This window comes from Anser anser, assembly GCF_964211835.1.
Source record: "Anser anser genome assembly, chromosome: 8".
In the NCBI taxonomy this organism is placed as follows: domain Eukaryota; kingdom Metazoa; phylum Chordata; class Aves; order Anseriformes; family Anatidae; genus Anser; species Anser anser.
Genome location: NC_139728.1, coordinates 1572525 through 1597887, shown reverse-complemented (window position 1 = coordinate 1597887; position 25363 = coordinate 1572525). Strand labels below are relative to the sequence as shown.

The following is a 25363-nucleotide window of genomic DNA, read 5'->3' as shown; positions in this document are numbered from 1 at the left end:
AATTTGTATCCACATTTTACACTTTGAAGGCAGTGATAATTCTCCATGAATTCAAAATTCTCCCTGTCATTTTGTCTTAAAGGAAATGCAACAGTAAACTAGTAACTCTTACCTTTTGATTATACTCCAACATATCTGCAAGACTCAAAAACAGCAAAGAAATGTAGGATCCATTTCTGCAGAAATGTAATCCTTTTCTGCATTATCACAGACCTGCCAGACAATCAATTTGAGTCTTGAACCCCTTTTTTTCCTGAAAAGTCATTATCATAGATGAGAAATTGTGAGAGGTTGTAAGATGGTTATTTTAGTTGTTTCTTGGATGTTGCAAACCTAGACCAGATCACTGAGTGGTTTATAAAGTATTTCTGCTCCAAGGACCTCCTCCTTGAAGTTGCAAAAAAAGATGCAAAAACTAGAAGCAGCACAGTACATGCAGGCAAAGGCAGAAAAGCATGTACAGTTTCCCCTTTCCACTACATCACAAACTTATTTTTTCTCCATCATCTCTCCAAAAATTGCAGCAACATTGCTGCTTCCTTCAGCAAGGTGTGTGTTTTCAAACTCCACCAATCTAACACATTTTCAGAGTATGCTCTGAGATGGTTCTTCCTACATTCTCATCTCTCCTCGTTGATTTATTGCATTAAGCAGTCTGTAAATATTATCACTTTATAGTTGAAAAGGATGCACAGTAACTATTAAGCATTTCATTATTTTCTTTGTCAAACACTATTTGTTTGCTTTCCCATTAGGTAGCAAAGTGGGTTTTTTAATCATTTTCTTGTTTCCTCTGTACTCATAAACCTTTATCTCGTTCCCTTTTACACTTGTTACCAATAGCGTTTTCGTCATTCTTTAGTTTATACCCACATATCCTTAACTCTTGTCTTTTTCCATTAATTTCCCCTCATTCAAATATTGTGCAAGTACTAAAAAACTCTGCTTTTACACCTTTTCTAGCTAGAGCAAACTGTAGGAAACAAGAAATGACAGCCATCTGTGTCACTGGTGATCTTGTCTTAGGAAAGAAAGAATCTGACCCAATTTTAATAAACAAGTTTTCTTACTAACCTTAAGTTAGGGTCAGAACAAAGCCACCTCAAAAACTGAAAATAAATCAGGTGTGCTAGTATTTATATACTAGTGTATCTGTGTTTTGCTCGTTTACTGTATTTCCTACACAGATAAAGTTCCACACTCAATCTTTAGTGACAAAGTATTTTGTGAAGGGTTCATCTCGATTAATTTTACCTGAAGTTATGGGCTACAGCATGCCAGGACCAGGATACAGGTTTATTTCAGAATTCAGGAGGATGCCAGGAGAAAACACTGCCAAACCTCACCATGACTCCTGGTGCTCTCTTATCTCCCACAGCAATATCCAGAATTTCCCTATTTTCAGGGCTCCTTCCACAACCAAACTGCCTCCATTTGGATGTGGATCAGAGCCTCAAAAGTCACTGACCCCAAAGTCATGTGGGGTGACCAATGGGGATGATGACAACACAGGAGCCCCCAGACACCAGCCAACAGGAGCTCACCTCTGTCTGGACCCTAGTTTGAATCTTCTCTGACCTCCTCAACCATTTTCTGCCTTGCAGCTGGTCGGTACACGGAACCGAGGAGCTCAACGCTGCTCTTCTGAGAGTAAGTCCAACCAGTTCTAAAAGCAAATGAATAAGGGCGAGTTGTTAGAGCACAGCCACTTCTACACTGAATAGCAAATGTAATGTAGCAAATCAGTCTAAATACAATTAAATGTAAGGACAGGATATGTATTTTGATATCCTGTTCTAACAGTTGTTTATTTCTTGGTCACTTATTTCATTGAAAACAGGCTCTTCTCCTCTTTGGCTTCACAGTGTAATGTCACATTGTCCTTTCTTTTTGCCCATTTTTCTCTTTGCATGTATTTGATAGTTTTGTTTTTAATAAAAGTGGAGGTGTTCTTGGCATTTCTACTGCAACAGCAGGGCTTGAACTTAAGGTCAAATGAAAGGAACAGTGTGTTCAGTCACCATGGCAACCATACCAGTCTAATATCAGGTACTAAGATACCAAGAATGAAGTGATAAAATCACTACATTAGTTTAATAAACAAGTTCCATTGTCATCATTTTACTATATATATGGTTCTTTGAAAAATATCAAATTTCAGAATTTGCTCTGCTTGGCCTATTATTTATTATCTAACAAAAATGAAAAATCATTTGCTTTCTCAAGAGCTTCTGAAACACAGATATATCAGGAACTCATTAAGGCTGCTATACATTTTAAAGCCATATTCTAGGTATGCCACCTTTCGCAGACCCTAAAGCCCTAAAAATCTTAGTTTGGCATTTAATTTCAATTATCATTTTACATTTTTCTACTCTGCCTCAACCTTTTAATAAATGTATAATTAAATTTTAAATACAAATGTTAACGTGTCAAACTACAAACCCAAGAGCACACCTTAAAAACATTTTATACCAAGAGGATGAAACCAAACCAAAGCCCTTCTTGGTGCGCCTCCAACAGCCACAGAGAGCTGCTCCTCGGGTATGCCTCCTGCATCCCAGCCTGACACCCCACTCCAGAGCTGGTTCCCAAGGCAGGGCCAGGAGCAAGCAACCCGCTCCCAATGGCAGCGAGATTAAATTCCCGCAGACCTAGCTGGAGCTGGCTTCAGGTACCCTTGCAGCAGGTGAACGGGACAGAAGCTGCCAGGCCAGCAATTAATGCCATATGATTCAAAGCAAGCACCCTAAGAAGCCCCTGAAAGCCCAGATGGCCACCAGGCAGTAAGAGCACGCTACCACCTGTAACGCCGGAGTGAGGGCACGCCACCCTCGCTCTGCCTCCACACCGAGCTCCCGGGCAGCCTGGAGTCAGACGGCTGACAAAGATGCCAGCGGCACATCACAGCACCACGCCGAGGGTGCGGCTCTGGAGCAGAATTGCTAATAAGACACAGATTTACAGTGTCAGTTTTGGCTAGTGGGGACAATAGTGGCTAGAGAAACCATTAACACCAATTTCCATATTATACATAATTCTGCAAATGAAAAAGAATAGGGCCAAATGGTTCTGAGAATTCAAGATAACTCCAGAAAGTCAGGAAATCCAACAGAGTCTGAGCAATTTAGTTGTGAAATAATTTGAAATTACTTTGCATAGTAATAGGATTCTGGAGCTATGTTGTTAACCATGCAGAACAGCCACATTGACTGAGAGCTGCAGTAGAGGAAAACAAAACGTTTTTCCACAGCAGAGCACTCTGAGACATTTTTGTGTCATCTTTACCCAGGTAAAGAGCAGAACTCACCCACCACGAATCATCAGCATAACTTCACTCAAAAGACAGAGATAATTCACCAGCCACCACCAAAAGGGACACTGCTCAATTTCATCAGCCAAACTAAAACACTCAAAATTTCTGTAGTGTGTTATATTTCCTTGTGTGCACCTCAGACACATCAGTGTCAAGATGTCATCACTGCAAAAACTTCATCTTTTCAGTATAATATTTAGAAAACAGGTTAATAATGTCATCTATCTTTTGATAAATATATACAGTTAATATTTACTTTCCAAATGAAGTCAGACCAAAAATGAATTGCTGAATTACAGCAACATACTTTTAAGCAGATACTGAAGTACTCCTGAAGCCATTACAACTTGTACACTCATCTGCTTCTCAGAACATGTCATTTTGTATTGATTTTATACAATTGTGTCAACCTGACATTGGGGAACTAGAAGTAGCCTATGGTCTTCCAATCACATATCTATACACAACCTCAAGTACTGTAAGGATTATAGCTGCAACTGCCAGTTTCTGTTAAAAAATAAAAAAATCTCAGGGCAGAAGGACAAGCTGACCTAATCGGTGGGTTGTTTGAATAGGTTTTGCAGTGGGGGCACAGCTAATCCTTGGCTGACAGTCGAGCCTATTTTTTTTTTTTTAAATCCATGATTAATGGACTTGACATCCATGTTCCCACAGCTTCCACTAAACATGCAGTTCAGACCTTATTGTTAAATACCACTGAGATCACAGAAAACTAAACTCTTATGACAGTGGAAGGACTGTGCCAGAGGGCAGATTTTTCTGAGACGAGTATTGGATTACACTAGATATATAACAGAATAATAGGGCACTACAAAAAGGTTGACGATCTTGGGCCCCTGAATACCTTACATCCTTAAAATGAGACTAAGCTTTCGAAATGGAAAATAGGTTGTATGAGTTAAGAGATCTAAAAAGATAACACGTTGTCCAAAATTATACTGGGAGACTACATGCCCATATGATGCGCTTATCCTGTTTAAGTCAAAGGCATGTGCAATCAGCTTGACCTTTCACTTTATATTTACTCACTAATCAAAATTTTAAAACAGTTTGACTGAAGCACTGATAGACATCTCTCCTCCAGAACTTGCAGGTTTGGATGTGAGCAGAGAGACAAAATTTGGAAATAAATTTTAAATCCTTAAAGTCTGAAGATGTTTGGATCCAATTAACATCAATAGAACCACATGTTCACAGACAGAAAAGAACAAAACCTCCAGACAGATAACCTTTTTTCTAACTACTCTGAGGTATAAAATTTAATTTCCTACCTTCTGCACTACCTACACACAGAATGTTCTGGCTACTCCATATAATTGTTTTCTAGCCTCTGAGCTTCTATTATAAAAAAATGCGTTGATGACTATTTCCTAATTTCTGTTCTTCCTGTACATTTTGCACAGAAGCCCATAAGAAAAAAAAAAATAGTAAAGCATGTCAGTCTGAAATGGAGAAGCAATGTCAGTTCATAAAGGGGCGTTGTTTAAACAGTTAGCTCTGTCTGAACTATCCTTGTTTTAGACTAGGAAGTATTTCAAACCTTAATTACAGCAGTCTGCAAGACCGTGACAGATCTATCTTTTTCTTATGGGCATCTTGCCAAAATGAAGCATGAATTCTACTTTTAAGACGACCATACTTAATTAATGTTTTAGCTAACTTTATGTTGCTTGCATGATTCAATAGACTACTTTTGGCTCTGGAAAGTACATCTGTCTGCTGTGGGTTTCTAGGGTCAAAGCTATTTTGCATACGTTTTCACAATTTCTCATTATCATCTTTGTATCCCTAAAGATTTTGATTTTTAAATGTAAAGTACAGAGAACAGGAAACTGAAATTTCCAAATTTGCTTTTAAAAAGTCTACTCTGAATCCTCTTTGCTATATCAAAATTCACTACTTGATTGCTGCTTTGGTATGTTATTATAGCATTCTGATATGTATTTAGAGCAACAGCTCCATATAGGAAGAAAAATAATAGAGATGGAAAAGCTGAACTCAGTAAGGATAAAAACAAACACGTTACCCACTGACACCAGCACTCAGCCAGTATTTCATCTAGAGCAGCTGTCCTGTACTGACTTGTTGCATGCTGTTTCTGCTGAGAGAAAACCTAAAGGCTGTATTTCATTGCTGCAGCAGTTTTTCCACAATTATCATAGATGTTGCCCTGCTTTCTGAATGCAGACAGAGCCCATTTCTTCTCTTTGCTTGTTGTTCCAAGCCCACTGTCTACCTCTCACACACCTGTTTGCTGGATGCTCAATGACAGCCACCTGCCTGGCTCCGGGACTCCTCACAGCCCAGTCCAGTGACCTTTCTCTCAGTTATCAAACACTGCCACAGGTCTATCTAACTCTGAGTTCCTGTGTTGGTGTAGAAATGAAACCCGACATTATACAGCCCAGCAGCTGGCCAGTACTGTGGGAAACTGGGGCTTCAGCTGGGGATTCCACCAAACATTGTCATTTTCTTTTACATTTAAACATAAGGCAAGGTAGTCATTATCTTCAACAACTGTCATACCCACCACCTTCAATGAGGTTCAACTCTAGTGTTAGCTGTAATAAAACAAGTTTCAGCTCTGCCATCAGCTCAGGGTCTAAAGTGACATCGTATCTATGAGCAATCCCGAACAGAGTTTTCCAATGTCACACAATATAGGCAAAACTATTTTTATATTTACACTTTCTGATCTCCTATCCAAACCGAGTTGCTCTCTACCCACACATCAATCCCTGTCTCTGCCTTTACTCAAGTCCTCTGTGGCAATTCTGTAATATTGGCAGCTCTTAAGGGTGAGGCTGTATCACGGCACAGGAGGCAGCACAGCCCACCCACACAACACGGCCTTGCTTTAATGCTGCCGCCGATCCCCTCCTCAGCCAGGCCCGGGCTGCGCAAAGCCCCAGCACCACAGGCCCTGAGGGCAGGGGACGGCCACCGCCCCACGCCATCCCCAGCTGGGCGCTGCCAGCTCCTGACAGGGCAGATGACTGATTGAAGTGACAGGCAGGGTTTCAACAGGGAGAGGAGCTTGTTTTAGCACAGGCCTGTCTACTTCAGTAAACCTCCAGTTTTATCAGCTCCATGCAACTGGCTCATTTAGAGCCGGTCGGCAGCAGTCCATCTCCTCGCAGCCCCTTGTCAGTGACAGCCCGCAGGTGCCAAAGTGTGCCAGTTTGGTACGAGTCAAACCCTGCTGCAAACAGAGATTAACCTGCAAAATCGTGCCAGGCTCCTTTCAAGTATACTCTAGCCAGGCACAAGGATATACTGATTCTATCAGACTCAGTAAACTTGCTTTAGCCTCTCCGTGTCCTGCATCTCATTTGCATTCACTCTAGAGGCTGAATAAAAGTAACTGGTGACCCAGGCAGCCCAGCTACCACACAGGAACCACGTGAGCAAAGAGATGTCAAAATGGCCTTTGTATAACAGAGTAGTTTGTCAGAAAACACTGGAATGGCTTTCAAAAACCTGCATAACCATGTAGAAGATGAAATATTAATAGCTTTAATATTAAAATACTTGATTAAATTAATATTAATTCATGATTAAATTTTAAAGAGTTTCATATTTCATAAGAAAATCACAGCAAAACTACCAATAGGGATTTAACATGTGAAACCAATTATACAAGACCATTAAGTAATGCCTCGAAAAAAAAAATAGGGAAAGTTTTCGTTGATAAAGATGAATTAAGGACATTTTGTTTACAAACAGCACCATTTGTGTAAGTCCTTACTGGAAAGGAGATTTGCCCTCACTCACAAATGTTGCATATATGTTAATAAAACACTAATACATTAGTCTGCTTTAACTCTTTTACATACAGAGCCTTAGCTCTTTTTCTTTATATATACATTCTGGTCTATCAAAACTGTTAATTATGGGCTAGTTTTTTCTTGTCAAAAAAAAAAAAAAAAAGTCATAGCAACACAGAAAAGCAAAACCTCTGAATTCTTTCTCTGATTATTGTATAAAGCCCTCTTAGAGAAGCTGACTTACTGACAGCTGAAGACAAAAAGCTTTGATTGCATTCAGTTGTCTTCTGACACAAAGCAATGGGGACAATGGAGAGTTTTTCAAGTGGGTCTATTCATTTGTTTTGCTACTAGTTCCAAAGCCAGAAAGCTGACTTCTTTCTCAAGGATCCAATTTTGCTTTCCATAAGCACACCTGTAATTACATACATGTTATTTTTAAGAGTTCATTTTGATAACACAAGATTTATTTAAAGCATAAGCAATGAATTTTGTTCAGTTATTCCATCTCTCTTATATTTTCCTTTAAAAACAATTCTTTTTGTCCTTTCTCAAGTATTCATGCTGCCAAACAAACCTCAGTCAGAACATTACAGTCAGTTCTCTTCAGATGTGAGCTACAAGTTTATAAAGTTACAATGCAAAGCATCTTTCACTGTAGGACAGTGTATCCAGACTTCAATTATTTTAATAACATGAAAACTGTGTTTGTATAACCAGCAACGAAGGACTAAAATGATGCATGGGGTTTCATAATTAGATAAAGCCATTGTTTAGAGTCAGACAATGCCCTTTTACAGTTGAACAAACAGCTTGTCACAGTTGCTTGGTCAGAGCAGACCTGGATGACAATGGAAACAGTTAGCGCCAAGGTAGTGAAATAAATTGGTCTCTTGGGTAAATAAATTGGGCAGCAATGTGCATGTGCCTCATCAGTAAAAACTGTAATTTATAAAAGCTTTGTAGAGTGTTTTATATCCACTGACATTTAAGGGAATGCCTTACCTCCTATCATGTTTTTAAAAAAGCTTAACAGTCTTTGGTCCAACAGTTTTGCACTCATTAGTGTAGACGATGCAAAACAACGCTAGCACAATGAGAATTTTGAATATTTTTCTCAATAGATAAATACAAGTGATTATACCAGATTATGGAGTGTTTACATTTTCTTTGTTGGTTTTGCCATTTGGAAATACCCAAGAGAAACAGGCAGAAGCATGTTGAACGTTAACATGCTTTTAGCCAAGCCACATTATGATTTCTTCGCTTCACCAGAACCATCAATATGCATCTATCAGCAAAAAGTTATGTATGTCCACACAGTGTTATGAAAATATAGTGAAAAATTTACCTTTTGAATGATATTTCTTTATCTTTCAAGTATCCTTCCAGAGAAGTAACTCTTCAAGTATTTAAGCTTGTTTAGAATTTTCATTGTGAATAATCTCAAAAAAGCCAGTAGTCTTATGCAAGATCATACACACTTATACAGTACTTCTTACTTTTCTGAGTGGTACTAGATAAATGACTAAACCTAAAAATGATGTCAAACAGTTAGCAGACTAAAAACTTTCCATAGAAACTTTTACACCTGATGAACATCTACTCTCTTGTAAGAAAAACTGAAATAGGAAAATAAAGATTTCTAAATACCAGGAAATTTGTATCTGTATACACAGACACACACCCCTATAAATCGCAGCTGCTTATAATCATGAAAATCCAAGTACAAAGGTTCCTATTAATACTGCACTCATTTGCAAAGATCGTCATTATTTCTGGCCTGTGTCTAGACAGATGAAAAATTGATGGATTGCGTTTTCTAGGACATTTCCCAAAGCAAAGGACATCAACAATGCTATTATCTCCATGGAAATAGTTTGCTTAGACCTAAATTAAATTTCCATTTTAGCACATTAATCCATAACCATCTATAAAACGAGGAGTGGGTGGGTGGAGAACAATAACATTAGTAAAATTGTACATAATTCTGGAAAGAATTAGAGGAACAAAGTCTGTCTTTCTATTTCCTTTATTGTTCATAATATGGCTTCCTCTGACATTTCTAAAAACGAAGGAAAAAACATCTATTAGGTTTCAAGTCCAAAGCGATTAATCATGTGAAAACTATTGAAGTATTTTAAAAGTTACCTCTTCAAAATGCATAACATTTGCTTCTAAAATATCATTATTTTATTTCAAAGCTATTTATAAATGACTTATTGAACCAAAGTGACTTTTACCTTCAAATCTGTGTGTATATTCTAATGCTTCTGAACTCCATACATATCACTAACCCACCATATTTTTCTGTTCTTTCAAACAGAAAACTAAACCACCCCATTTTGTATGAACTGCAGTACTTCTATTCACCAGCATAAACACCAAGTTATTTTCTCCTGTTTTTTCAGAGTTAAATGTAACGTTCTCTATTTCTCACAAAAATCTCAAGATATAAGACTTTTATTCTAATTCAGCCTCTTCTCAAGTCAAGTATCAGATTCATTTTACTTGATAGGAGCTAGTTCTATTTTTCTTTCCAAAGAAAATCTCAGAAACCAACTCAGGTTCAACTAATTACACGCCGGTTTATTAGAAGAGAATAGATATAGGTAATTTCAATAGAAATCTCTGCAGGAAGGGAAGAACTGCACATTACCGTGGAACACAAGCGACAAGATCATTACAAGCTCCCTGTGCCTCCCTTACCACCTCAGTACTGTTCTCCCTCAATTTCTGTGTCCTTTTTAAATTCAAAGACAAGTGTCATAGTTTCAGTTCCTCTCTCACTTTCTGTCTCTACTATCTTAGAAAATTAATTCATTACTGTTTCTGAAGGTTGCCTTTAATGACCCTGACACTTACTGCCCAAGACAACTTTGATTGGCTCATCTGTATTTCTTCACAGGCCTTGATCTGACATGATCACTTCAGGGCAACTTGACATTACCTCTTTCAGAGGCATATTTCCTTGAAATTGATGCTTCCATTTAAACGCTTAATATATTATCTTTACAAAAATTTGTTAGATCATTTTTTCAGCAGCCATCCTACTTTACTGTATTGAAACACAAGTAGACACTCCCTACAAAGAAATAACACAAAGTTTGAAAATGCAGGAGAAAATTAAGTCACTTTTGCAGACATAGCCATTTCTCTCTTTTTTAGAATATACACAGATATACAGAACTCACCAGCATCATGCCTGTATCCAACACAAACCACCTCCAGGATGGGTAAGCCACACTACAAGTTCAAGTGACAGAGGAAGAGGAAACAGCACAAACTCAATGGTTGGTGGAGTTTGTGATCATCCAGCCTCTTCCAAAAACATGGTCTAGATATAGTTTTTGAGTGAACGGTTTCAGTGACTTTAAAATAAAAATGTTACCACATCAATAAAATCATAATTCAGCTCTATAAAAACTCAGAGACTTCCTCAGCCTATGATCACGAAATACCATTGTCAAATAAATATATGAAGAACAACTCATGCTAAAAGAGCTCAAGTAAAGGTCTATCACTTGGTTTCTTTCTTCCCACGTAGGACAATAGTGCCATACAGCTGTTGAAATTCTTCAATTTCTAATTACTTTACAATGGATGATCTGCTATGAAGTGATCTCCTTCCTACTTTTAGGTTCCTACCTTTCAGAGATAAGTAACACCATAACTAACGGGGGGGGGGGGGGGGGGAGACACGGGACTTTTTCCAAATGAATACATCCTTGTTGTCTTCCTTCAATCATTTCACCCTCTCTGGCTTAGTAGATAAAAAATGAGACTGTCTTTAGTTTCCCCAAGGGTATCTACCCTTTCCCATGCTTGAACGACATTTTAAACTGAGATATTTTTACTAGCATTTCTGTGTTGTATAACTGAAATAGTATGTAAACTAAAAAAAAAAAAAAAAAAAAGGTGGTATCATGAAAAATAAAGTCCCAAATCATGTGGCACTGCTAACGTTAATCCTGGAACCTCCTCCTATTGAAATTATGCCTCTACAACCTTCACATTCCCTTAACATAGCTGTATTTTAAACACAGCAAATGAAAGAAAACTCTCTTCTTGATTTAAGCTTTTTTCTACAGGTAGATGAATACCAAAATGGAAGGAAATTGTCAATGTCATATGCTGAATGAAGTCACCATTCCTCTTATCACAGAACAGAACCCAGAAATGCATTAGTAAATAAAGATGTAAGATTCTAGACTGTCATTTTGGTTATTAGGCTAATGTATTCCAGAAACAAGGGAGGAAAAGAGTGCTCTTACAGCAAGTATGTGGTTCTGCAGGTATTAACTGAACAGAAATACTGTAGCAGAGCTCCAATTTGCAGGAGCCTGCAGCAAGGTTGCATTCACAATAAGGTCAGTAAAAAATGGCAAGCATTAGCAAGTAAGCTACTCCCAAAAGAGTATAACACTTTTTCCATCAATATTTTGTGGGAATTTAAACCACAATGATTTTATTATTTTATAAATCTAGGTTAGCATGTGTATAATGACATGTCAGTTCATGCACAGTGTCAATATAAAATGCCAGTTTTGAATTCAACCAGGCATGTTATTAAAATGAAAAGTTGACTGACATTTCCAAGGAACGTTAGTTCTTCCATAAGTAACTCAGACCTCGGAGTAACCCATAAATAGAATGAAGTATATCTACTTCACTGTCCAGCAGTCCTCCTACTCAGGGTATGAGGCAGCAAGTCATTTCCCTGTAGACTGAGGTTTTAATCCAATACTATTCTGTCCTTTTCAACACAGACATAACACAAGAGAGGTATTGACCATCACCCACGAAAAAGTCCATCAGAACTTTTGGCTGTGAAGCACATGGCAGCCAGTCATAGCTGGCCTAAGTAGCATTAAGCTTTAGCAACACATGGGAGACTAACCTGTAAATGATTTTACAGCCTTTTATTTTTTCTTTAAGCTGATTTGCAAACTGGTGGTTGAATCTTGGTCTTAATGAATTCAACCAGACGTGTGTCACTGACTTCAATGGACTGAATATTTCTTACTGCAGAGGCCTTTCTTGAAACTGTATTCAACAGAAATGTTTTTAGGTACAGAAAGGATATATTATAACAGCCACTAAACATAGTACAACAAATTACAGTTCACTCAATTTCCTCAAAAGAAATTTCACTCAAAAGAAGGATATTTTACTGAGTAGCTGGGTTGTTTAACCCAGTGAGGCAGCATTCCCCTTCATGCGGCATAGGTGCTATCTGGCCAAAGGAATTGAAAACAGACCATTACTGGCTACGACTGCACAACAGCAAAGTTGTGAAGAAAAGGTCAATGCAAGTGGAAGTGGCTAAAAGGCTGTTGAGGCAAGGTAGGGTTCCATTCAGTTTCTAATAACTAACTCTTAGCCAGCTCTCAAGACTTCTCAGCAGGAAAGGAAAAATCTGGTTTTGCTGGAGCTGCAAAATAGGTAGCGGAAAGGAGCAGAGGATTTTAAGAGGTCAGTAGTTAATAAGGTATGAAGATGCTTAGGAAATCTTGGAGGCTATGAATGGGGAAAGTATGACAGGTAGTAGGTTTTTTGTTGTTGTTTTTGTGTTGGTTTTTTTTGGTGGCGGGAGGGGGAGGGGGAAGGCCAGCATGGCTCCAAAGATAGAGATCTTTAAGCAGTAAATTCAAGTAAAATATTTCTTACATGTATTTTTATTAAACATTTTTGGCTAGCTCTTGTCTAATGCCATCACCATTTAGATGTCTCCATTTCTTTCTCTGGTCATTTATAAACATCGAAACATAACATCATCTTGCGTGATCAAGAAGATATTTGTCTTCCATACACATGCCTTTTCCAAGCCAAGTAAACAAACATGAAATCCAGCCATCACCTAAATACTTCCTGCAGAGCTGAAAAGACATTTACATAACAAAGTCTTGACATGAGTACTTGAACCAATCCATCAAGAACCGTCAAAACAAGCCAGTGGTTGAGTAATGCTACCTTCTACTCAGAGCAACTAATATTATGAGTATCAGAGTGCCCCACCAATTTCAGCTTTTGGGAAGAGTTTAGGATAATGCTAAGTAGAAGACAATGCAAAAATGCATGTTTGGAGTTTACAGGAAATGTGACTTTTACTGGTTGTGAGAAGAAGGATGAATACCATCATTTAACAGTTTAAAAGTAGCATCGTTGGTGGCACATATCTGGTCTTGTGTACAAAACAAGGTGGCAACAGAACTGGGAGACACTGCACACCGAAGTGCAGATGTCCTTAATCAAAGTTTTGCATCATTGGCCAACAACACTTCCACCTTATACAGACAGCACCAAGTATTTTTCAACAAGCTCCCATTTCACTGAATCATATCATTCGTGCCTGCATTCCACTGAAGTCATAGCTGCCCATTCCAGGATACAGAGCTTTTCTCCCACATACCTGGGCTGGTACAGTTGTGCATATGACTCCAGAAATCATATTTGTATTTGTGAGCTCCTACAGAGGATTCTGCCCCTTCTCCATCCCACCACCTCCCATTTGTCTTGCCCTCAGACCTATGACTCAACTTGCTCCTGCGTTGTGGCGCATGCACCAGTCTGGGTCTGAAACTGTAAGGATGGGCCTTCCCTGAAGCTACACTATAGATCATGTCTAAAAATGGCTGTCTTGTTTAAATAAAAAACATTACAGCACTATAATAAAGAGTTCTGGTTTACATTGCAATGCTATTTTTCAGTGCTCTTGACATACCCAGATCTCAGGTTTTGTTATTTGATCTTGTCTCCATTTGCTACACTTCTAAGAATTTCTGAAGCTTTATTTAGTGCATGGCTCTGTCCTGCCACAGGGCAGAGCAGCACAAACTCCTTTACAGACTAACCTGAGACACTGCAAAAGTAGAGTGATTTTTACAAGCTTGTAAGTAAATACTATAAACAAATTTGCAAATAAGTGATTAAAGCAATGTTTTGCTTCAGGATTTGCAGATTTAAATATATATATATATATTTTTTTTATGGAGAGGACTATTTTCACCAGGAAACAGTTCTCTTTAAGAACCAAAATACAGATGTAAAAACTTTAAGTCACTCTCACTGCAGTTGGAAATTACTGATCAGTAGTGTTGATTACCACTGCAGTTTTTCAAAAAGCTTTAAGATTAAGAGATGTTCACTGCTCTTCTTCTGTCAGATGCCTCAAAAGGAAACCATGAGAAGAGACACAGAATGAAAAACAGCAGGTAATACCATATGAGACTCCTTATTAAAAACATAAAATGCCTTTCACTCTTGCTTTTATTAAGTCTACTTTTCAAGCCAAATGAAAGTTAGGTGAGACGATTATAATACAAGTCACGTCTAACTATTTCATTATCCGCGTCCTGCAGCATGATAGCCCACAGAATACCTTTTGAAAGCTCCAGAGTGACGGCAGCAGGTTGGATATAATGAACAGTGTTACAAATGGGGACACGAGACGACAGGTCTGGTGAAGAAGGAGTCTCCTGGAAACTCTATGACTGTAATTACTGAGTGCTGGTGCTGTCTCAGTTGGCTTCGAACAAAGGTAACCGCCTTCAGCGAGTTATATTTCCTCAGCCAGCTAAAATGAAACCAGTCAGAGACACAAATATTTATGATACACAATACATAACCAAAGTCATTGTCTGCTTTTATTACCTTATTTTTGCTGTAGCTTTGAAGTCTCCCAGATCAACAACACAAGAGAATTAAACAGTAAAGCACTGGATTATTTTTAAATTAGACTTCCAAAACTAGAAATGTTGAAGTCATTTATAGGAAGATAAAATGCTCCTGTTTTAGGCACTTTGTTTACATGTCACAATTCTTTCCTCAATAATTCATTTGGTTTGTTGATCACAAACCAATCAAGCAGAAGTCAGTGAGAGATGAGACTTCTGCATTCCTCACACAGGAGCTCACTGGGCACCCCTCAACAAACACAGAACAGGTGTACTACAGAGAGATGAAGAGAGTTTTAGATGCAGAATGCAAGTTGTGGGAGATGGCAAAACTGAGAACAAAGCTCAGGCTAATCCATATTTTCTTACCCCAACTTGCTAAATCTCAGACATGGGCTCACTTGGACTTCACAAATGCGATGGATTGAGTAATAAACCCCAAAGAAATTACACACACTGTGGCTGAGCACGGTCACCATAAAACCTTCTTCACTCAAAGGGTCATCAGTGAAACAGAAAGCCACATAGCCAAAGCATTAAACTTTACAGTCTCTAACTACACACAAATGGAAAATTATTAGCCCCACTGTAAAAATCATAAACAGGGAACAACAGACAAACATGTCATAACTAAATAAAAAGATAGCAAGGAGAAAAAGAATATTGCCTCTGTCAAAAATATTCCTTGGCTAGTATCTGCTTCCTTTTCCCCTACCCCTTTCTCCTGGAGGGATCATGAGTTCTGAAGATACAAATCATCAGCATCAGATAACCATTAGGTTGTATACGAGAACATATGACACTCTGTCGTTACCTTGATACTATTTTCTTTCATGGTCAATTATTTAAGGGAAAAAAACACACAAACACAGAAAGCAAAAATAGAATAGGTTCAGTCTAGTACTACTTGGACTAGATGATCTTCAGAGGCCCCTCCCAACCTCAGCCATTCTGCGATTCCGTGATACTTGGGAAGTCAAAGTGATGGAACTGCTGGGTCCCTGAAAGGACCTGAAAAGGGGCTGCTGCAGAGCCCTTCTCGGAGACCCCAGGTGAAGAGAAGCAACTACTGGAGCCCAAGTACATGCGAGATATTGAAACAGGAGTTGATCTGAACAACTAAACATTTCAAATGGAAAGCAGGACCTGGACTGGCCAGGTGTTGATTAGGCCATGTCAGAAGCCAAACATGTAAGCAAGGGTCAAGTTCATAGGAAGAGGAATATCACTGAACCACAGAATCAACCCTTATTTTAACCACAGACTACATCAAGCATTTCTGGACCACATTTTGTGTGTGGCTGCTGAATATAAGCTGTTCTTGTACACAGCTCCGCATGCAAAAAAAAAAAAAATTCATGTGCAACTAGTACACACTTTCCCACTAAGCACCAACACTTACACCCCCCTCTACCACCCAGCGAAAGCACTACAGGATAAAAATGCCTTCAAATAAGGCAAAGAAAACAGTCGCTGTTAGTAAAACTTAGCACAAATACATAAAAGCTGAGAAAAGCAACTCCAACCGTCAGTACCTATTTTCTGCTTCTTCCCTAGAGGCCCACATCTTACCATTACTGTAACTACTGTGCCCTAAAGGCCTGTGCACCACAACCACAATTCTGCCTTTTTTTTAAACAGATGCCTGCCCTCCATCAAGCCGATTACCACATTACATCCTCCCACTGCTACTTTAAACACCTTCTATTCATAGTATTGAGAACGGGCCATTTCACAAGGAGGGCAAAAATAAGGCAAACTTGTTCAGTCTGGAACACACAAGTTGACTGTAAACAGCCAGGTTCATACTGTTAGTGCTGCTAGCATTACATTTTCCACTGAGGTGCTTGGTACTGCCCACGGCCTGCAGTGCTCCAAGGCGAGCCCAGCTGAGAGCTGGGATTCCAGTTCCCTTCCCTCCTGTACAAGCCACCAGCATCCTGCAGGTTCCAAAAGGAAAATACACTTGAAATATCGACCCATATGTGGGTGGGTTTTTTTTCAGCTCCCAACCACTCCATCTTAGCTAGCCAGCATAGCCGATCAGGAACAGGTGAGACCAGCATTTGACACAAGGAAGCACATGCCCAAGTCACACAGAGCTGGAACGGACACCGACAGCGCTGCTGCCAAGCCCTGCCACCAATGGCCGCGTCCCCTGACCAGACATGATTTGCCCAAATCTCAGTGTACTGGGAAGGCACCGTGGGAGAGGACTGCCTGGGCAATCCAGACCAGCCTCCTGTCACTGGGCAACAAAACTATATAGGTGCTTTAGAAAACACCATGTCAAACTACACGTTAAAACCAGTTTAGTTTTAACTTGCGAAGGAGTTGGGTAGGTAGATGAAGACAAGGTAAGGCTAACTATGAGACTGAAATTATTGCATCTGCAACAAAGAAATATTTTGATCTACACTACTAACAGGACATCTGAATTTGCTTTTGGAAAAAATGTCTTTCTGCAGAGGCTGTTCAGCTCCAACACAGATAAGATGTAAGATGTAGTACAGCTTCATTCTGAACACAAACACCAGCTGATTTCAATCACCGACTCCTAGATAAAATATTCAAATAAGTGAAGTGACAAAGACGACTGAAAATCTTTGGCATTCTGATAACAGCGTGTGTCACACATGGTTACTGAGGGCATTATTAACACACACGGTAATGAAGAGATTTTGCCAGGTTTTTATACATGATATGCAAATTTGTAATTTTTTCATATAAATGTCATTACAGACATTTGCTATAGATTTTCGCTGACTGTATTTTATGACTCCTTACATGCAGTATGAAGGGTTTCTGCCAAATTGGTTCCTAATTGTATCTCATCAAATACAACAAATTCATCTATCAGTGATGTCTGCTACCACATGATTTTCATTACACAAACCATTTTATGTCAGACTTACTGAAATTTTGACCAGAAGCAATAATTCAGGTTCCTGGTTTAGGGCTTCTGGATTTGTCTGACATGTAAGTCAGGCACTGAAAGAACTATAAAAATAAGGAAATCTCAGTCTGCAGCATTTTCCAGTAAAGTTGAAAAAAAAGCATTTAGAGACATTGTCTACACAAATTACGCCATCCCTGCACTATGCTACTAGCGGTAAATATTCATTGGCTGCCATTTAAGAGCCCCAGATGACCAAAAGAGGTTATTCTCAAAATAATGTCTCCAAATTCACTCAGATAAAAGTTTATATCTCTATATTTCTGATCAAGAACTTAGGATGCAATTGGGAATACAGTAGATTTGTCCTACAGAAACTTATACCAGCAAAGCAATTGCAATCATATTTTGAGCAGAGATTCTGCAAGAGGAAAAACAAAGAGCAAAATATAGACAATAATTGCTAATGTCAGTCCATTCAGACGGTATTATCTTTTATCTGCAGACTGCCTGTAATGTGCACAGTAATGACTCGGTAGGCAAGGCAACAAGCAATATCCTTTCCTACTTGGTTCTTGGAAGAGTAGCCCTTCCTACATACTACATCACTTACATTGTTCATAGCCCTGTTGATATCGTGTGCTATGCCGCCAAGCATGCTAAAGAATTCAGCATCTGTTACGTATCTTTTCCCTGTGTAGGGTAAACAGTATGTATTTATCAAGAACCCCGCCTCTGCTGATTAACCACCCTGTTTCTCTCTCCCTTTCCCATTTGCAATTCTCTTCCATAAAATTTCTGTCTGGGCTAAGTCTCTGCCTGTGCACACACCATATGGTACAATGATACAAATGAGATGAGACTAAGTTAATTGGTCATATTAGACCACATGAAACAGATTTTTAAGTTCAATTATAAACATTTTTGTACCTATGCAGAACACAGAGGCATTGCCTGAACAACAGAGGGATGGTTTCTTGCACATGTAAGTTGTTTGCCCACAGAAAAGTGGATTTTTTTCTTCATGTGCTCACACATCCACCCAGCCAGATCCTTTCATAAAATGGAGATGAAAAAGAACCGCAGACTTGACTTCCATGTTTGCTCTAGGAAAATGTATTTGCACCACTGGAGTGTGCATGGCTGTGAACACACACAGCGGTTTCTGGAGCTCAAAGGGTAAGCAAAGATGGTTGCCAAGCAAAGCAACGTGAATCTTGAGTCTGGCAAGCACTCTGCATTAACTTCACTAGCAGAGACACTAGAACCAGGCTGAGATACTGCAAACACAAGTGCTTTCCTCTACTTCTCCTGCTATTTTGTGAACCACACTTCAGTATCTTGGGATGCAGGGGTACACACAAGCCCCATGAGCAGCACTCATGTAGTTTTAAATGTATGTTAAATCCAGCCTCCTGCCCAAGTTTTTTTGAGTGCTTCCAGTAATGAAAACCAAGAAAAGTCTGTCACTTTGATACAGCTTCCAAATCACAGCAGTACTAACAAGATATCTTAGATGAGATTTTATACCTATTCAAAGAGAAAATATGAAGTATTTTTCTAGACAAAAAAAATTGTAAGAATGCTAATGATACAGTAATAAATAAGAAATACAATGCTCTTCTTGAGCTTGGGCATAAATCAGATGCTGGTGTGCTCCCTGCTGCTTATGTGTGGTGTTGCTCATCACTACTATAATTTGTACTCAAAACAAAAAAATCCTTTTAAAAAGGGATACCATAGATTTCAGCTCAAACTCAGAAAGTTGAATAATACCGTCATAAACAAAACATTCTCCATTCAGGTCATCCAGCAATGAGGAATTCTGGGAAAACATGGCCAAATTTGGTTCCTCCTAAGGTGGATTTCATGATTCGCTAACTCAAGTATCTCTAAATCTTTTTGTACTAAATCTTGTAAAGCAGTTCCTCCTTGGTATGTTTGGCCTCTGCCAACCACCCCCCACTGGAAGAGGAAACCCAAGGGAGGCAGGCTGCAGCCCCACGGGACAGGAGCCACCCCACACCAGCAGGCCACCTGCCCAACCACCATCAGCACATGCCACGAGCTGTCCTCACCCCCCCAGGGCTGGCAACCCTGGCTCCATGGGACACAAGGGCATACACAAAACTTTGTGGTGCCTGGGGACTTTGTGCTGGGCCCACATGCACTAAGGACTCTGAGACAGCACTTCAGTTGCGCCGGTGGAGAAGGCGGCCTGGCGCTGCTGCGAGGCAGGCGGGTGCTGGGTGACCTGGTGGCAGGCCTGACGCGGCTGGTCCCCAGGCACCCTCAGAGGGCACATGGCCTTCAGCGACAGCACTTCCATCTGCCAGGGTCTCCTGGGGACAGTCCTTTCCAGACAGGTGTCCACCTCAAAAAGCAAATGGACTTTTCACTATGGCTTTTCCTGCATGAAAAGAGTACCCGGGCGTGCCCGAGAGAAACATGGTCTGCTTTCAGTTATTTTCTCGGCCACAAGGGTTAAGCCTCTTCCAGTCAGAAAGGCAGAACAAACAACATAAGACTACTGGGCAATTCTGCTCTAAATAGAGAGATCAAAATAAAAGGGAAAAAAATATATTACTTCACCATTTCAAGTCGTTACCAAAAGACAGATTTGGGGGTAAAGTGCTGCCAAGTTTGGCACTGCAAGGCAAGACACTGCCGTCGTACTGGGCGCGGGGACAGAGACCATGCGTGCTGTGTAAACGCAGAGCCCTGCATCAAAGGTGCACCTGACTCCACCATCCATTTTTCCACCTAATGGGAATAACCTGGAGGACCCCAAACACTGCCTAACAGCTTGGATCAAAGGGGACAAAGAAACGTTTGCTGTACTCCAGCTGAATTGGAGTTTGCTCTACAACAAGATAAAAGAATATTTGTTTTTCCTCATTATATGAACCTTTTTCAACAAAATAATTAACTGTAGCATAACAGAAAGCTGCATTGGATAAGAGTTTTTAAAGCATGTATTGAAATACAACTATGCCACTGGAAAAGAATTTGAAAGGCCATGTAGGAATATGCAAAAAAGATTAGTTTTTTTTTAGAACTTTATTTTTATATATATATATTTTCTACCCTCTTAAAAGCATAACCATCAAAGCAAATAAAAGTTTAATAAGTAAAAAAAAAAAACATTTTAAATGAAAAACCATGATTAACTTATTAGGACCCATTAAGTGTATAATTACAAGGATTCTATTACATTAAGATACCAATTTCTTTAAAGCCAGAAATAATACCTGCTGAAACTTTAATTATTTAAATGAGAAGAGAAAGAGGCATGTTATCTTCTCTGACAAAGATTAAAATCAATTTAATTGCTTCTCTGCTGCATTGACATGATTCTTGCTGTGAGTCAAGCAACCAAAAAGGGAAATTAATACTGCAGCTGTTAATCAAGTGATATTTGTGTGCTCCATCTTATTATAGCAGGAGAAAGAATAACTGGTACTTTGGAGAGTTTGTCCACACTATATTTCATAGAATTATTTTTTTTTGCTTCAAAGAGCACCTTTACTTAATTTGAGTTGCAGGCATCTCCAGGTGACGTGCAGCCTGAGAAAATTGTATGTTATATTGTTTGATCCCCTTGCAAAAATTGTTCTGCCAAGAGTAAGGTTTGTTTCAAATTAAATTCACCCTTGGGTATCTGACTTGCTACTATGAAATTACTAAGTCACTCCAAAAAGGGATAAAAATACAGCTGGAGGAGGGGGTTGCCTATGAATCATAATGTATTTTCAAGGAAGAAAGCAGGTCAAAAATCAACAATTTCAGTAAAATTAAAACATGCATTGGAAAACATGTAACAGCTGAGCACACAGTACAACCCATGGCTTCTATCTGCTGATTTAAAAATGTTTATCCTTGCAGTGCCTTTGTTAAACCTCTGCACCAAGTGAATATTCAGCAACATCTACAGTCGACAAATTAATGTATCTGATTGTAAGAAAAATGGTATTGTGAAATATTTATGAGTTCTGAAATACAAACCCGTGTGGTGCCTCATCATCTCTTATCAGCCCTTGTTAACTTTACAGATGATGAGAAGCACCAGAATAACTGAGGTTGTCAAAACTAATAGATCTCAGAGGCTCAGCACCGGCACAGTTCAGTTCCATCTACAGTCCATTTCTAAGAAGTTTTAACTCTTTCATTTCTCTTCATTGTACATGAATCAACTCCATTACCTGAGCTGTTATTTACTGTTGATAGCACCCAGTGCTCCAGGCACTGTCCTAGACATTTCAGGATGTGCAGGTGGCACTATGGGGAAAGAAGTTGTGTTAATAAAGTGACAGACAGATACCAAATAGTTTGATTTAAATAAGAACCAGACCGAACTTCAGGTTCTATTGGAAACTCACAGAATCATAGAATATCCCAAGTTGGAAGGGACCCATAAGGACCATCGAGTCCAACTCCTACTCTTGGATGTGAGGACAGCAAAATTGAGGTAGAATTCTTGGAGAGGTGGCTTTTTGGGATAACATGTATTTGCTAACAGAATGGTTGGTGCATGGAGTGATGCATTAACAGCTACAGGAGACACCGCAAGCTAGAGGATGAGGCTGGCATGCTCTGGAGCAGCAAAGAGAGGCCACAGAGAAGGGTCAAGAAATCTGTGCCACTATTCAGCCCAAAAACAAAGTCCACGAATCCAACAGCAATCTCCGATCAGCATTAAAGATTTACCTGGCATGTTTTGTAACTGGGTGAGTGGAGCACCACCTGCATCAGACCAGCCTCATAGCAGGAGGCCTCTGCAGCCAGGGAGGACAGAACTTGAGCAAGAGTCGCAGCAGAGGAAGATAAATGTCATGGAGATGCCATAGGAGTAACAGCCAGCTCTTGCTCACGTGCATACACGCACCTGCAGGCTGGGAACGAAGCACGGGCTGAAATGCAGCATGAGCAAGGGCTTGAAACAAGCTGCAGCATCAGAGTAAAACTTTTCACTCAACTGACATGGCAAACAAACATATCTAATAACAATCACATCCTCTGATGTGTGCAGAAGAAAAACCAAAAATGGTTAGAGAAGGAGATTTATAGAATGAGCCCAATTTTATTTTCTGCAAAGTGTGACACAGCAAGCTTCACTTGCTTTGATACCTGTCAGATAGTCTTTGTCACCCAGAGACAGTCTGTCCATTGTCTAGGGGAAAGCAGGATTGACTTTAACGGTTGCTTCTCATAAGAGTCCTAAATGCAATCCTGCATATCTCTAGGAATAAATAGAAGTGATCCATCTTGTTTGACAAGGATAACATTATGTTCTCTTTCTTCTTTGCCTCACATCTTGTCTATCCTACCTCTGTCTGCCTTCAGTGTCAATGGGACTCCATGGGATTAAGAGTTCTTTTACATGCCACAGGAGCTAACATGACCACTTATAGTGATCGATACGTGAGGATTTTGTGGCCAGCCATGTTGCTAGACTCAGCAACTGACTAAAAAAAAACAAAAAAAAAAAAAAACAAAAAAACCACACCACCACCAGCCTGAGACAAATGGCCAAGAGACACAAAATAATGGAATAATTGTACACAATTCAGTACTATCTTTTGTCCTGAAACGTTAAAACAAAACGCCCAAAGTTATCAGGTGCACATCCAGCACCTTCTGGTCAGTCTGGTAATCACTTTTGGAAGAACTTCATCTTCCGCAGGATGCACAACGACCTCCCCAAGGCATGGGAGCACTGCTCTGGAGAAGCAGAGGATGGAGGAAAATAGGAAGGTCATTGTGGTGCACGGAAAGCACTCTGGAATGGGGAGAACAGGATAAAAGCCTCCTGGCTGTATGGTACCCATCTGAATCTACTGCAAGAGAACAGAACCCAAGCATATTGCATGCACCTTCAGCAGCTTGCACAAAACAGGCTTGAAACCATGATTCAGTTCACAGCACCAACTTCCCAAAAAGCTACCTACACGGACCCTAGAGAATAACGCATTTGGAGTACCCAAGCTTCCCTTCACCAGCTCTAACACCATCTCACAGCTGAGAGATGCAACCAAAGCAGAACTTAATCATGCTCTGACCCACCCAACATCACCTCAGAGTCGCAGACTTACTAGCAAAATGCTAAGCCTAAACGCTTCATGCTGCTTAGGTCCAATGCAGACCCAAATGTATTTAAAGGATCTGGAGAAGGAGAGAGGAGAAAAAAAGTTTCCGTAGTGTCAAAGGATGACAAAAATACTGAAAGAAGTATCCTTTTGTAGAAACCTGCCCAGTAAAAGCAGCTTTTGTTATTGATTTCAAATAAAAAGAACAAAGCTGATGCAGGCCATTCTATTGGACACCAAAATGTTTTCAACATGTATTTTGATGCATGATTATGGGAACTCTTCCAACAGACATCTTTCTTTCCTGAGTACCTCACTTGCTTTTTCAAATGGCAGATGTACATGTCTATGATTCTATCACTCGCTGTTATCACCTATAAGACTTATAAACCCTTCCACTCCTCTCAACAACGTTAATTCCCATTGGATTTTTGTACTTACGTTCCTCCTTTTGCAGAGGTGGAGAGAAATGCTGTCTAACATCTCAGCATGGTGCCCAGCTGAACCTTTAACATTTGCAGTACTCTCTAACCAAAATCATGCTCCTGCTAGCAGTTATGATGTTTGTGGTAGGGGTCAATGGGGAGAATATAAATAGAAAAGATGGTTTAATTTTCCCTGCAAGAATAATTTTATGGAAGGAAAATGAGTCAGAAACCAAGGCCAACAGTATCTGTTTTTCTTGATCCAGGCAGATTTGGTGAAGATTCCCGTTCTTCACCATCATGTATTAGTTCTGACATGGAAAGCACTTTTAAAGAGCACATTGATCCACTGGTATGGAGAAAGGATCTGCTCTTTGATGGCAAGCACATACAAGAAAACATCTGCTTGCTGTCCCAGCATGCTGAGACTGGCGTTGGGTTTCTCTACAATTCTGCACTGAACACCAGGGCCCCATGTCAGATGGACACTTTTTTTGGGACACTAGCAGCCAGAATAAAAAATAGCAATGAGACATTTTATAACCAATATTTGGGTTTCAATCTTTTCTCAGCCAACAACACTTCATAAAATCAAAAATTGTATTCAAAACAGGTTTCTGGTCCCGTACAGAATGCCAGGAAGTAAAAGGACATTAGAAGCTTATCAGCTTTCCAGTATCCATTTCTTCAGCCATGCATTCTCCCTTCTTTCAACGCCAATCATTTACAACTAGGCTGGCAGGAAAAAGGAAAGAGGGAGGAAGGGAAGGGTATCCCCACAATTTTCAACGTCAGTAGTTTTTATATACTGACAGTATGGGAACATAACTAGCAGCTTAGTATGCATCACTAGATGAACAGTCATCATCAGGGACACAAGAAAAACACAAAAAGGAAAAAAAAATATGAAGATTAGTGGCACAACTTAGAGATTTGGGAGCTGGGAAATCCCACACTTCAGATGCCTAACAGGATTCTACACTAATGGTTCTACAGGGATGCTTGCAATGATTAATTCATGCTTATGGCTATACCACTGACATCTGCAGCAAGTTAACCTCTCTGCCTCAGTTTTAACTTCTGCATATTACAGATTATGGTAATCTACAAATGATGGGCCAGGAATTAGTTAGTATTTGAAATGGAGCTAAAGCACAATAAGGCACAGAATGCTAC

The 25363-nt window shown here is 39.6% G+C and overlaps 1 protein-coding gene across 2 annotated transcripts in view; it reads right to left on the bottom strand.

The window, feature by feature from the left end:
- LOC310903030 (uncharacterized protein) overlaps nt 1-25363 on the bottom strand; it is a 277218-nt gene that overhangs the window by 198427 nt on the left and 53428 nt on the right. For both annotated transcript variants that reach the window (XM_083845548.1, XM_083845547.1), the window contains exon 2: nt 1545-1666. In XM_083845548.1, coding sequence (XP_083701674.1) covers nt 1545-1666 — 122 coding nt within the window. The remainder of the gene's footprint in view (nt 1-1544; nt 1667-25363) is intronic.